This window comes from Rhinoraja longicauda, chromosome 14 (assembly GCF_053455715.1).
Source record: "Rhinoraja longicauda isolate Sanriku21f chromosome 14, sRhiLon1.1, whole genome shotgun sequence".
Lineage (NCBI taxonomy): Eukaryota > Metazoa > Chordata > Chondrichthyes > Rajiformes > Arhynchobatidae > Rhinoraja > Rhinoraja longicauda.
The window spans coordinates 12137368-12151761 of record NC_135966.1 but is presented as its reverse complement, the minus strand read 5'-3'; the positions used below and the strand labels follow the sequence as shown (position 1 = coordinate 12151761).

General features: G+C 39.9%; 1 protein-coding gene across 3 annotated transcripts; it reads left to right on the top strand.

The window, feature by feature from the left end:
- The first annotated feature begins 696 nt into the window (after positions 1-696).
- Positions 697-13987, top strand: LOC144599825 (microfibril-associated glycoprotein 3-like). Of its 3 annotated transcripts, none has more exons than XM_078411074.1 (3): positions 697-773; positions 9314-9769; positions 11417-13987. In XM_078411074.1, exons 2-3 carry the CDS (start codon positions 9475-9477, stop codon positions 12214-12216), a joined length of 1095 nt encoding a protein of 364 aa, XP_078267200.1. In that variant the 5' UTR covers positions 697-773; positions 9314-9474; the 3' UTR covers positions 12217-13987. The 3 variants fall into 3 exon arrangements, with proteins under 3 accessions (XP_078267200.1, XP_078267202.1, XP_078267201.1); XM_078411076.1 differs by lacking the exon at positions 697-773 and adding an exon at positions 7806-7823; XM_078411075.1 differs by lacking the exon at positions 697-773 and adding an exon at positions 8020-8107.
- Positions 13988-14394: the final 407 nt, after the last annotated feature.

Sequence of the window (14394 nt, the reverse complement as noted above, 5' to 3'; positions counted from 1 at the left end):
GGGCCACATCTAACTCCCTCTTAAATATAGCCAATGAACTGGCCTCAACTACCTTCTGTGGCAGAGAATTCCACAGATTCACCACTCTGTGTGAAAAAAACCTTTCTCATCTCGGTCCTAAAATACTTCCCCCTTATCCTTAAACTGTGACCCCTTGTTCTGGACTTCCCCAACATCGGGAACAATCTTCCTGCATCTAGCCTGTCCAACCCCTTAAGAATTTTGTAAGTTTCTATAAGATCCCCCCTCAATCTTCTAAATTCCAATTGTTAATTGTTAAAGGTCAATTGTTAATGCGCATGCACTTAGAAAAAGTGATCCATCTTTTGTTGCATGCAAGAAGTTATGGCGATAGCAATGTTTACCTTTAATTTGAATAGGACATATTGTCGGAAGGTATTTAATGTAAGCTAACGTTCATATTTGGTAAGGTAGGTGAGTTATAACAATGTAAAATGTAGCGTCTATGCCTGACCGCAGCGCCCCCTACGGTGGGGTGGGGTGGGGTGGGGTGGGGACATGAAAGGTCTCTCTGCTCCCTGATTGCGGCGCCCCCTGCGGCCGGGGGGTGAACAGCACCTCCCACTGCACTCTGGTTGCAGCGCCCGCTGTGGCCGGGCGGTGAACAGTACCTCCCGCTGCCCTCTGGTTGCAGCGCCCCTGCGGCTGGGCGGTGAACAGCGCCTCTCTGCCCGCTGATGGCGTAGTGGAGGGTGACTGCGCATGTGCCGTCTGCTGGTCTCATCGAGGCGAAGAGCAGAATGGAGTTTAAGGTCAGTGAACAGCCGGATTAAACCGTTGACGAGTTTTATTTCTTGGGCAGTTCATAACCCAACGGCATTGTTATTGATTTCTCTAACTTCAAGTAACCCATGACTGAAGAAGGGTCTCGACACGAAACGTCACCCACTCTTCTCCAGAGACGCTGCCTGTCCGGCTGAGTTACTCCAGCATTTTGTGTCTATTTTGAGAACCCTTGTTTCGCTGACCTGATTAATTTTACAGTTTGTATGCCTCGTTGTCAACTTCCCCTCAGACAACTGAAGCATTCTACATTTCCTTGAGCAGCAGCTGCTTTGATCTGTCCTTTTCACACCTCACCCATATGTCTGTGTGTCCGTCTTCCTTCACTTTCATTCTGAAGAAGGGTCTGGACACGAAACATCACCTATTCCTATTCTCCAGAGATGCTGCCTGGCCCGCTGAGTAACTCCAGCTTTTTGTGTCTATCTTTGGTGTAAACCAGCATCTGCAGTTCCTTCCTACATATTTTGTCTGCAATGTTGGGCCGTGTGTTACTAGACTTTACTGTGGCAGGATGTGTGTGTTGTGGTGTATTTGGAATTAGTATTCGGTTGTTTCCCCTTATTTCAAATAAAGTCATTTCAGAAAACTATTTTACATCTAAGTGCTTGCAATTGCACTGACATGTATCTGACTGATTGTAGGTTTCATTCGTAAAAGGAAATAACTAAGGAATTAAGATCATGTTTCAGTTTCCATGGAAAGAAATTAAAACATTTTGGGGAACAGGTTGAGTGTGAATGAGGAGGTGAATGAAATTAGGATTATTTTGTGGACTAGAGGACATAGGTTTAAAATGAAGGGGAAATGATATAATATGAATCTGAGGGGTAAATTTTTCACACAAAGAGTGGTGGATGTATGGAACAACCTGCCAGAGGAGGTAGTTGAGGCAGGGACTATGCCAACGTTTAAGAAACAGTTAGACAAGTACATGGATAGGACAGGTTTGGAGGGATTTGGGCCAAATGCAAGCAGGTGGGACAAATGTAGCTGGGACATGTTGGCCGGTGTGGGCAAGTTGGGCCAAAGGTCCTGTTACCACACTCTATCACTCTATGACTGTTAAAACACGTTAATAGAACAGAGACCAGTATCAGGTCTCCCCTTAACCTCCAGTGTTCCATGAAAAAAAAAGTTATCCCTTCACGTTCAAATCTTTCCCTTGGGGAAATGAGTGAAACTGAAAGCCAATAAATCCTTATGACCAGATAACTCGCAAGTCATTTTTGAAAGAGGTGGCTATATAGGTTGTGGATAGACTGGTTGTTTTTGACCAAATTTCCATGAATTCTAGAATGGTTTCCACAGACTAGAAACTAGCAAAATATAATTATATTTATGAAAGATAAGAGAAAATGGGAAACTACATCTCAATTAATTGGATACCAACTGTCAATGAAAATGCTGGGATCTATTATTCAGGAAATGCCAAAATAAGGCATTTAATATGTATAGGATCAGATAGAATAATATCAATTTATGAAGAAGAAATGGTGTTTTGACAAATTTGTTCAAGTTCCCCCAGATGGTTGGCAAGAGGATCCAGTTAGTCTATATTTGAACTGTTAGAAAGCTTCCTTCCACATTATGTTTAGGTTTTTTGTTGTTGCGTGTACCGAGGTACAATGAAAAGCTTTGTTTTGCATGCTAGGCAATCAAATCAGATAAAACTATGCATAACTACAATCAAGTAGCTAGAACAAAGGGAAAGATACAGCGTGCAGAATAAAGTTCTCAGCAATATAGCGGAACAGTTCCATGGAAAAGAGATTTAAAAGAGTAGGATAGACACAATATGCTGGAGTAACTCAGCGGAACGGGCAGCTTCTCTGGATAATATAATATATTCCTTTATTTGTCCCACACCGGGGAAATTTGCGGATAGAAGGAATGGGTGACATTTCGGGTCGTGACCCTTCTTCAGAGTAGGTCTTCCTTTAGGACCAGCATATAAAGAGTCTTGCACCAGCGCCATCTTGAATCCTGAAGACATACCGGTTGGTAGCTTAATTACATTGAAACATAGAAACATAGAAAATAGGTGCAGGAGTAGGCCATTCGGCCCTTCGAGCCTGCACCGCCATTCAATATGATCATGGCTGATCATTCAGCTCAGTAGCCTGTACCTGCCTTCTCTCCATACCCCCTGATCCCTTTAGCAAAAAGGGCCACATCTAACTCCCTCTTAAATATAGCCAATGAACTGGCCTCAACTACCTTCTGTGGCAGAGAATTCCACAGACTCACCACTCTCTGTGTGAAGAAATGTTTTCTCATCTCGGTCCTAAAAGACTTCCCCCTTATCCTTAAGCTGTGACCCCTGGTTCTGGACTCCCCCAACATCGGGAACAATCTTCCCGCATCTAGCCTCTCCAACCCCTTAAGAATTTTATATGTTTCTATAAGATCCCCCCTCAGTCTTCTAAATTCCAGCGAGTACAAGCCCAGTCTATCCAGTCTTTCCTCATATGTAAGTCCCGCCATCCCAGGGATCAATCTGGTGAACCTTCTCTGTACTCCCTCTAAGGCAAGAACGTCTTTCCTCGGGTTAGGAGACCAAAACTGCACACAATACTCCAAGTGCGGTCTCACCAAGGCCCTGTACAACTGCAGCAGAACCTCCCTGCTCCTAAACTCAAATCCTCTTGCTATGAATGCCAACATACCATTCGCTTTCTTCACTGCCTGCTGCACCTGCATGCTTGCTTTCAATGACTGGTGCACCATGACACCCAGGTCACGTTGCATCTCCCCTTCTCCCAATCGGTCACCATTCAGGTAATACTCTGCTTTCCTGTTCTTGCCGCCAAAGTGGATAACCTCACATTTATCCACATTATATTGCATCTGCCATGCATTTGCCCACTCGCCTAATCTATCCAAGTCACTCTATCCAAGTCCTAGCATCCTCCTCGCAGCTAACACTGCCACCCAGCTTCGTGTCATCCGCAAACTTAGAGATGTTGCATTCAATTCCCTCGTCCAAATCATTAATATACACTGTAAATAACTGGGGTCCCAGCACTGAGCCTTGCGGTACCCCACTAGTCACTGCCTGCCATTCCGAAAAGGACCCGTTTATTCCTACTCTTTGCTTCCTGTCCGCCAACCAATTTTCTATCCACCTCAACACTGAACCCTCAATACCGTGTGCTTTAAGTTTGTACACCAATCTCCTATGTGGGACCTTGTCGAAGGCCTTCTGAAAGTCCAGATATAACACATCGACTGGTTCTCCCTTATCCACTCTACTAGTTACATCCTCGAAAAATTCTATAAGATTCGTCAGACATGATTTGCCTTTGGTAAATCCATGCTGACTTTGTCCGATGATATCACCACTTTCCAAATGTAATGCTATCACATCTTTAATAACTGACTCTAGCATTTTCCCCACTACCGATGTTAGGCTAACTGGTCTATAATTCCCCGTTTTCTCTCTCCCTCCCTTTTTAAAAAGTGGGGTTACATTAGTTACCCTCCAGTCCTCAGGAACTACTCCAGAATCTAAAGAGTTTTGAAAAGTTATCACTAATGCATCCACTATTTCTGAGGCTACTTCCTTAAGCACTCTGGGATGCAGCCTATCTGGCCCTGGGGATTTATCTGTCTTTAATCCATTTAATTTACCTAACACCACTTCCCGACTAACCTGGATTTCCCTCAGTTCCTCCATCTCATTAGACCCCCGGTCCCCCGCTATTTCCGGCAGACGGTTTATGTCTTCCTTAGTGAAGACAGAACCAAAGTATTTGTTCAATTGGTCTGCCATCTCCTTGTTCCCTATGATCAATTCACCTGTTTCCGACTGCAAGGGACCTACATTTGCCTTAACTAATCTTTTCCTCTTGACATATCTATAAAAGCTTTTGCAGTCTGTTTTTATGTTCCTTGCCAGTTTTCCCTCATAATCCATTTTCCCTTTCCTAATTAAGCCCTTTGTCCTCCTCTGCTGGACTCTGAATTTCTCCCAGTCCTCTGGTATGCTACTTTTTCTGGCTAATCTGTATGCTTCATCTTTTGTTTTAATACTATCCTTGATTTCCCTTGTTAAGCCACGGATGCACTACCTTTCCTGGTTTGTTCTTTTGCCAAACTGGGATGAACACTTGTTGTAGTTTATCCATGCGACCTTTAAATGCTTTCCATTGCATGTCCACCGTCAACCCTTTCAGCATCAATCGGCAGTCTATCTTGGACAATTCACGCCTCATACCCTCAAAGTTACCTTTCTTTAAGTTCAGAACACTTGTTTCTGTATCGACTTTGTCACTCTCCATCCTAATGAAGAACTCTACCATATTATGATCACTCTTGCCCAAGGGGCCTCGCACAACAAGACTGCTAACTAACCCTTCCTCATTACTCAATACCCAGTCTAGAATGGCCTGTTCTCTCGTTGGTTCCTCGACATGTTGGTTTAGAAAACCATCTCTCAAACATTCCAAGAAATCCTCTTCCTCAGCACCCCTGCCAGTTTGGTTCACCCAATCGATATGTAGATTGAAGTCACCCATTATAACTGCTGCGCCTTTAGTGCATGCATTTCTAATTTCCTGCTTGATGCCATCCCCAACCTCCCTACTGCTGTTAGGTGGCCTGTACACAACTCCCACTAGCGTTTTCTGCCCCTTAGTGTTTCGTAGCTCTACCCATATCGATTCCACTTCCTCCAAGCTAATGTCCTTCCTTTCCACTGCTTTAATCTCCTCTCTAACCAGTAACGCTACCCCACCTCCTTTTCCTTTCTGTCTATCCCGCCTGAATATAGAATATCCCTGGATGTTGAGCTCCCAGCCTTGGTCACCCTGGAGCCATGTCTCCGTAATCCCAACTATATCATAATCATTAATAACTATCTCCACATTTAATTCATCCACCTTATTACGTATACTCCTTGCATTGAGACACAAAGCTTTCAGGCTTGTTTTTACAACTCTCTTACCCCTTGTACGATTATGTTGAAAAGTGGCCCTTTTTGATTTTTGCCCTGGATTTGTCTGCCTGCCACTTTTACTTTTCACCTTGCTACCTGTTGCTTCTACCCTCATTTTACACCCCTCTGTCTCTCTGCTCCAGCTCCCATCCCCCTGCCACATTAGTTTAAATCCTCCCCGACAGCACTAGCAAACACTCCCCCTAGGACATTGTAAATTGTCTCTGGTGGGTGGTTGAGGGGTAGAATCTGCTTAGAGTTGATGGGAATGTGGGGAGAATAAAATGGAACTAATATAAGATTCGTATTGTAAGATTCATGTAAACGGGTGATGGATTCATGTAAACAACGTGATCTGGTGGGCTGAGGACCTATGCCTTGTGATCTAAGAAGAAGGAGCTAGTGCAAGGGAAAAGAGCTAGTTACTGTCTTCAGGGAGCATGGTGGAGTACATGTCCCAATCAGCATCAATGATGTGGAAGTAGAAATGGTTGAGAACTACAAGTTCCTATGTGTTAATATTACCAATGATCTGTCATGGACCAAGCACACTGATTCAGATGCCAAGAAGTCACACCAACGCCTCTACTTCCTGAGAAGACAGGAAATTTAGCATAGCGATAGCCACAAAATGCTGGGGTCACTCAGTGGGTCGAGTGGCATGTCTGGAAATAATTGATAGGCGACGTTTCGGGTCGGGACCCTACTGTGGCAAATTACTTTAGGAAATTTGGCATGTTTCCAGTGACTCTTCCAAACTTCTACAGAAGAACCATAGAAAGTATACTGTGAAGTTGCAAAGAGCTTGGTTTGGGAACAGTTTTACCCAATCTAAAGTAAAGTCATAAAGTAATCTGGTTTTCTCTTTCTATTGTACTTGAGTTTGACTTGTTTGTATTTATATATGTATATCTGATCTGATTAGATAGCATGCAAAACTAAGCTTTTCACTGTATCATGGTTCACATGACAATACTAAGCCTAAACCTACTAAATGGCAGAACGGGTTTGAAGGGCTCAATGGCGCATATCCTCTCCCTGTTTCTTCTGTGGTTTAAAAGATCAACGGTTGCATCATACAATTGCATATGCTTTTTTGAGAATGCTTTCCAGATGGATACCTTTCCTGTTTGACATGATGATCTTTTGGAAGCAAAATGATTAATTTACGAGTTTAAATTTCCATGTAACTTGACCGCAAAATATTGTGTGGTGTTTTATTATGAAGGGAGCAGCTGTCTTCTTTCAGATCAGATATTAAACCAGTTGGGTGTAAATGATTTGTTGACGCAATTTCAAATATCATTAAGGGAATTAACTGCAATATATTGGCAAATATTTATCTCACAAACTCTTAAATACATTATTGTGTCATTATCACTCATTAGTCTTCCTAACAGCTTGCTGTGCGAAATTTGACTCCAAGAAAACTGCGGAAAAAATCACTTTTACTTAAATTTAATTTCAAATTTTGAAGAGTACGCTAGGCCATGAATGTAGGTGTAAATGTTACGCTAGGTGTAAATGTAAGTCTGTTTGAAATTTATCATTGAAATTACAATAGCTTGCCCACTAAAGTCTTCCAGTAGTTCCCTCAATTTTGTTGAGATCTCCCAATTGGAATGGAAGGTTCTTTTCTGCTATATCTTAATGGTTAGTCTTTGTAATGGCTGACATTCCTATAACTAGATCTTTGGAATATATTTTGCAAGCATCAGTTAAATGTAATGGGAGTCTATTGGGGAATTGGGATTTGAGCTATATTGTTGGGTTATAATGCACAGTATGCTTGTGTATCTTTCAGTAACTGCAAATATGGAGGCATCAATTTGTTGCTTTTGTTTATTTTAAATATAAAAACCATAGAAGTTAAAAACATGGATTAATATGTCTTGATTAATCAAATAACATTTCTATTTACCCAACTTGATATGTAAAATACATATTGCAATAAGAGAGATTTAAAAAAAACTTCATTTCTATAACACCTTTCGCTTAGACTTTCTCCATCGAACTTAGAAAATCGAACTTTCGTTAGACTTTCTCCATTGAATATAGAAAACAACATTGAGATGGCCAGGTAATCTGTTTTGGTCATGTTGGTTGAGGGATAAATTTTGGCCAAGCAATGGGAAGATTTACCTGGATGTTTTCAAAACAATGCTTTGGAACCTTTTTGTTTATGAGAATGGGCAGAAGGGACCTTGTTTCAGTGCTTAAAGCAAGATAGCAAAAATTGGTGAATACTGCCCAATCCATCACAGGAACTGACCTCCCCACCATCGAAGGGATCTGCAGAAGTTGCTGCCTCGAAAAGGCAGCCAGTGACCCAAACCACCTTTCACTCCTGCCATCGGGAAGAAGGTATAAGAGGCTGAAAACGAACTTCCGGATTCAGGAGCAGCTTCTTCCCAACAATCATCAGGCTATTAACACTACAACCTCCAAATAAACTCTGAACTACATAGACATGGGGAGCATTGTTTTTGGCTTTGCACTCTAATTTTAAAAATATATACTTAACTTTTAATTTTTTCCTTATGGTGTTTATAGAGCACTATGTTTATGTATCTATTGTGCTGCTGCAAGTAGGAATTTTATTGTTCCATTTCAGGACATATGTCATTAAAATAATCTTGACTCTACACTCTTGACCCTTGAAGTGTACACTTGGAATATGTGTAATGTTTCTAAGAGTAACTAGTTTATTATTTAAGGGCATTGGGATTAGATAGCACTGATCTGCTAATTTTAACATGGTGATAAAGTTTTGCAGCATCTAATGTGCTGTGTAAACATGGCCATGATTTTATTTGTCTTGCATAAATGAATTCACCTGATCCTTAAGAAATTGTATAGATTATAAATTTTGTATGAATGATAATCTGTGTTAATTACTAGAACTTGCACTGTCCATATTAGCAATATGTTTATTTCCTTTGCACAATTGTACTTATATTTTTGATTCAGTCCAATAATTTTAGAGCTGCTTCTCTAAACCATTGTAATATTGTGTTCTAATTTTATGAAATGCTGTTTTCTTTTTAAAAAAGGTGAAATTTCCCCAAATTATATAATGGCAAATGTTATTAATTGTGAGATAATCATTTCAGCCGTGAGCCTGTCCGTAACTCAGATTCAAGGATTAAATGATGAGAGTAGCCAACTGTTTCATGGCGAGTGAGTTGCTACTTTGTCGTAATTTCTAAAGAAGTGCAATATTAATAATCCATGAGTATTTTATGATTAGTTAATGGAAACATTTGTAGCACTATTGATACTTGGCTCTTTGTAAGTTCATAAGTTATAGGAGCAGACAGGCCATTCGGCCCATCAAGTCTACTCCGCCATTCAATGGCCTACTCCTGCACCTATTGTCTATTGTCAATTATGGCTGATCTATCCTTCTCTCTCAAACCCATTCTCCTGCTTTCTCCCCATAACCCCTGACACCCGTACTAATCAACAATCTGTCAATCTCCATCTTAAAAGTATCCATTGACTCGGCCTCCACATCCATCTATGACAATGAATATATGTATTTATAAATCTGTGTTTTTGTAATTGCAGGTTTTGAATTGACCTTGGACATACACACAGCAATACCTGACAAAATCTTGTGTGGTGATTGAAGTAACGGCACACGTGCTTGAGGAATTGCATTGTGTTGCAGGGACCTGCAGTGCAACTGTAGCAACTATTGTAAATGTTGAAAATCTTAATCTTCTCCAATGAAGCATCCGGGTGTAACAGTAACTGCCCAATCCATCACAGTAACTTTGATATTTCATTGCTGCACGGTTGTTTGTGGATTATACAATAGTGCAAATTACAGTTCTGTAAATGTGCAAAGGGGTGTGTCACATGCAGGATCTAATTTCCTTTCGAAACTGCCAGCGCATCGTGACCTCATAGTGAAAGAAGGAACAAGTGTGCTGATTGAATGCAATGTGAACAGTAGCCAGATTTACAACATCATGTGGTACAACTCAAAGGGGATTCTCCTCAAGGACAGCAGCATGACAGGTAGTGTGAAGTTTAGATCACTCACTTATAATTTATTGTCTACCCTTTCAGAGCAAATACACTAGAAATATTTATTAATTGAAGATGAACACATGGAATTATTTGAAAAAATTATGTTACAATTTAAAAGCAAAATTTGTAATTTTATCATATAGTGAGTGAAATGTCAGTTTTAGTGAAGGCTTTCTTTTCCATGATAAACAACCACTGTCAAAGTTGGTATTTGCAAGTCACTTACGGTGGTCTGGAATCAAGATGTACTATGTGAAATGCTGTCAATTTTCAAAGCAGATGTTGTGGGGGAGAAGAGCAAGGTGTAATGTAAAACACAATATGTGGAGATTGGCAAAGGTAGATTAAATGAAAAGGACCATGAGAATTGACCACCAATTAGACTTTTTCAAGAGACATAAGTGTGATAATGGGAAACAATGAGAAAGCAGTTTATCTGGTTGGGAAATTCGGTATTCATTCTTCAAGGTTGCAAAGTACCTGGACTGAAAACAAGTGGTTCTTCCAGTTTATGTTCAGGGCCCTCATTCTGGTAGTGCAGGAGATAGTTAAAAGCATGCCTGCACTCGGAGCTGAAGAATGACTGAACATGGACGGGACGCATCTTATAGCAGCTGAGCAGTGGAAATATTGGAGGTTTTGTCTGCCAATCCAACTAGGATTTGAGAAAGTTGCCAGCGGATTGGATAATTTCAGATGATAAGCAGCAGTTCCAAAAAAGAGGGCAGTGAAATGCAGCAACAGCAGACTAATCGGGAGGGGCTTGGAGCTGAGCGGCTGGGAATGCAGAGGAAATTTAATAGAATGTTAGACAAAGTCAGATAAGTCAATTATGTGAATAGTTTGAGAAACTGGAATTGCTCTTACAGCAGAGGAGGCTTAAGCAAGACTTGATGGATTATTTGAAATTAATGGTTTTGATTGAATACTAAAGACGACATTTTTGAGGTGAGGTGTCAATAACCAGGTGAGACAAGTTTAAGGCAATTGGCGAAACAATGAAAGGCAACAATGTGGGAATATAGATTTTCAGGCTGCAAATTGCATGAGTCAGATTGCACTGCCCGAAAGGATGGTTAAAATAGAGTTAGCAATTGAAAAAAGGAATTCAATAAATATGTAAAGCAGAAAACAATATAGGCTCAAGGAACTGCAAGAAAAAAATATTTTAGTTTAGTTGAGTTTAGAGATACAGCATGTAAACATACCCTTCAGCCCACCGAGTTCGTGCCGACCAACAATCACCCACACACTAGTTCTATCCTACCCACTAGGTAAGATTTACATAGACCTATTAACCTACAAACCTGCACGTCTTTGGAATGTCATGGGGAGAACGTACAAACACCATACAGATAGCACCCATAGTCAGAATCGAATCCAGGTCTCTAATGCTGTAAGGCAGCAACTCTACCACTGCGCCACTGTGCTGCCCTAAATGTAGAAGTATTCGTTGATGTGAAAAAGAGTGGGCAAGTGGGTGCGTTTAATTGGATTGCTCTTTCAAGGGGCATATTGGAAAGAATACCTCAATGTTACAGCATGATTCCTACAGCACTATGAAAAAAGATAATGTGTAAATTTGTGTGTCACGTGCATCTATTGAAGACCAATTTGCCTTTCTTAATTCAACAGATGGAAAATGGCTTATCCTAGACAGTGGGGACCTGAACATCACCAGCGTTACATTTGCCGATCGAGGCCGTTACACATGCATTGCAGCATATCCTCACGGCACTTTAAACTACACAATCACTCTGCGTGTTGTCTTCACCACGGGCGATATGGGCATTTATTATATGATAATTTGCCTCATTGCTTTTTCGATCATTATGATATTGAACATTACTCGCCTCTGCATGATGAGCAGCCACCTCAGGAAAACCGAAAAAGCAATCAATGACTTCTTCAAAATGGAAGGAGCGGAAAAATTACAGAAAGCATTTGAAATTGCAAAACGCATTCCCATCATCACATCAGCGAAGACACTCGAGCTGGCTAAAGTGACTCAGTTTAAGACCATGGAGTTTGCCAGGTATGTAGAAGAACTTGCTCGGAGCATTCCTCTGCCACCTCTTATTCTGAATTGCAGAACCTTTGTGGAAGAAATCATCGAGGCTGTGAGGATGGATGAAGCAGAGCATGCAACAGATGAAGAAAACAAAGAGGGACAAGCAGAGGGGTGCAGTGATGAGATCTATACTATTGATTCTGAAATGAAACGCAGCTGTTCACCTGCAGGGGAATCAGATGACTCATTCATGCACGAGGAATGTCAAGAGATTGCTGTTCAAGTGTCCGTACATTCTCAATCAGAGAAACAGAGCATTGGCAATTTATCTCAAGGAAGCAGCCAATTTGAGCAATGTGAGGAGTTATTGGCCAAGACTAAGACAAACAAACCCGATGGTGTTCTGTGTGAAAGTCACATATAATTGCACATTTTCTTTGTTATGGATTCATTTTTAAGAGAAAAACAAAATAGCAGCAAAACCTTTTTAAACGGTGGCAATATTCAATTCTTATTTAACGTATATAGTTTCCATTATAACGGCCCTCATATACTTGTAGCTTGTGGTCACTTGTGCAGTCATTGAAAAGTCCACTGTCACACCTATCCTCCAAATGGATGGTATCAGTATAAGTGTATTTTTTCTACATTCATATGCGTCTGTCATTTGATAATCATACTCTAATGGGTGTTAGGTGACGATTACACATAGAAAGAGTAGAGTGGCAAGTGACAAGATGATGTGCAATCTTGGAAATTCTGGCTTGTCATTTGTATTGATCAAAATCCACAACATGCCGGAAGTTTTGAATTGTTGAGGGCGAAATGAATTTAAGATAACCTTAAGTTTAAATGCCAGAGCCCACCAAAAAATTGTTAATTGCAGACTTGGGAAACAGATGTATCTATGACTGGTCCATGATTGTTGGAAAGTTGCATGGAATTAAGTTGTAACTTTGCTGCTCATAATTCCATATGTTTTGATCCAACAAAAAGGATTGAGTTAATATCATTATTCCCTTATCATCCAGAAATGTATGTATTAAGATTAAGACTATTTCATTATGCATCAGTATTCAAGGATTTTTCATATTGACTGATAGAATCCCTGAATTTAGTTGCAAGTTTAAATGCTTAATCATTTTTTAATAATATCTCATAATCAAGGAAGTATTTTCAAACACTTCTATTGTCTCTTCTATCTACTGATTGTAGCATATTTTTGAGCAGCTATGATCAAAATATCTTCTAGATATGTTTGCTCAACTATATTTAAGAGTAGTTTTATTACAAGTTTGTATTAGATGCATTAATGGAATGTCATATAGTGTTCTGGTTCAAAAGTGGTGCTTTAAATCGAACTCTCAGAAACTGCATTATATTGACTCATACCTCAGTGGTTCATTAAGCTTTTTTTTTCAATACGTCATTTTGATTGATTCAATCAGTTGCGTTTCAACTCTCTCGAGATGGTGAGGGATCTCTGGGTGTAGATGATGTTTTGTTGGCGCAGAATAGAATGAGCAATGTAGGCAGGCTCACATCTTTTTCCTCTTATTTCACCACAGTTATAATTAACCATCATTTACAAATGAATATTTGGAAAATTAGCACGGTAACTTTTCTACTTTAACTAATTTCAAAATGTTAGCTGGCGAGAAGTGTTTGGCAGAGCAAATATGTTTTATGTGTGTTGTAGATTGAGATGTAGTTGTGTTGTGATCCGTAATGTGGTTTAGCTTGCAAAAGAACCATAAGCTATTAGTAAATGATGTTATGATTGTTTTACCAGTTATGTTCTGATATTAAAAAGGATGTTCAATGTGTGATTAGTTTTATCAAAACAAGCAGTATCCTGTCAATTAATCTTGTGTGATATAAATGAATGAAAAATTGCAAAGCAAAAGCATAAATTGTTTAAATTTACAAAATACAATTGAGATTTGCATTCCTCTGCCATCCTTTCAACAGGTTAATATGGTTTATAGCACTTTGTTATATTTTTGCAAGTAAAACACATGGTATTTTCATATGGTATTGCTTTTTTGGTATGACTGTATGGCAAACCAAATTCTTTGTATGTTGCAAAACATACTTGGCTAATAAATTACGATTATGATTATGATGATCCTAGTTTATTTTCCATGCAGTAGCATCAGGTGAACACCAGAGGGAAACCCCTGGCCATGGGTCTCATCCACTTCCATTGAATTATTGATGTTTGAAGTAGCATTTATAAACCAAGAATAAACTTTAAAAGACTTGCACCAACTTTAACTGGCTCCATCAAGGAAGAATTGAGTAAAAGAACTACGGAAACAATAATGATTTTTCCATGCTGATCCATGTGTTGTTTTTTGAGTTTCTTTATAATGGCAATTAAGCACCCAAAACCTCAATGGGATTGACTTGTGAACCAAGATTTCTTACTCAATATCACTTTAGTGGAAAAATCAACAATGTTGCATATAATTATTCCTATTCTATGCCATCTCCACTGAATCTTCCAGGAGCCTTGTCAAGGGAAATACACCTATAACTACTTAAGACCATAAATCATAAGGAGCAGAATGAGGCCATTTGTCCCATTGATTCTGCTCCA

Bases quoted from the DNA above. Each gene is read 5' to 3' on its own strand.
- LOC144599825 (XM_078411074.1), top strand. From the start codon at position 9,475: ATGAAGCATCCGGGTGTAACAGTAACTGCCCAATCCATCACAGTAACT. The intron at 9,770-11,416 runs GTAGTGTGAAGT...TTAATTCAACAG, and splicing joins CAAGGACAGCAGCATGACAG to ATGGAAAATGGCTTATCCTA.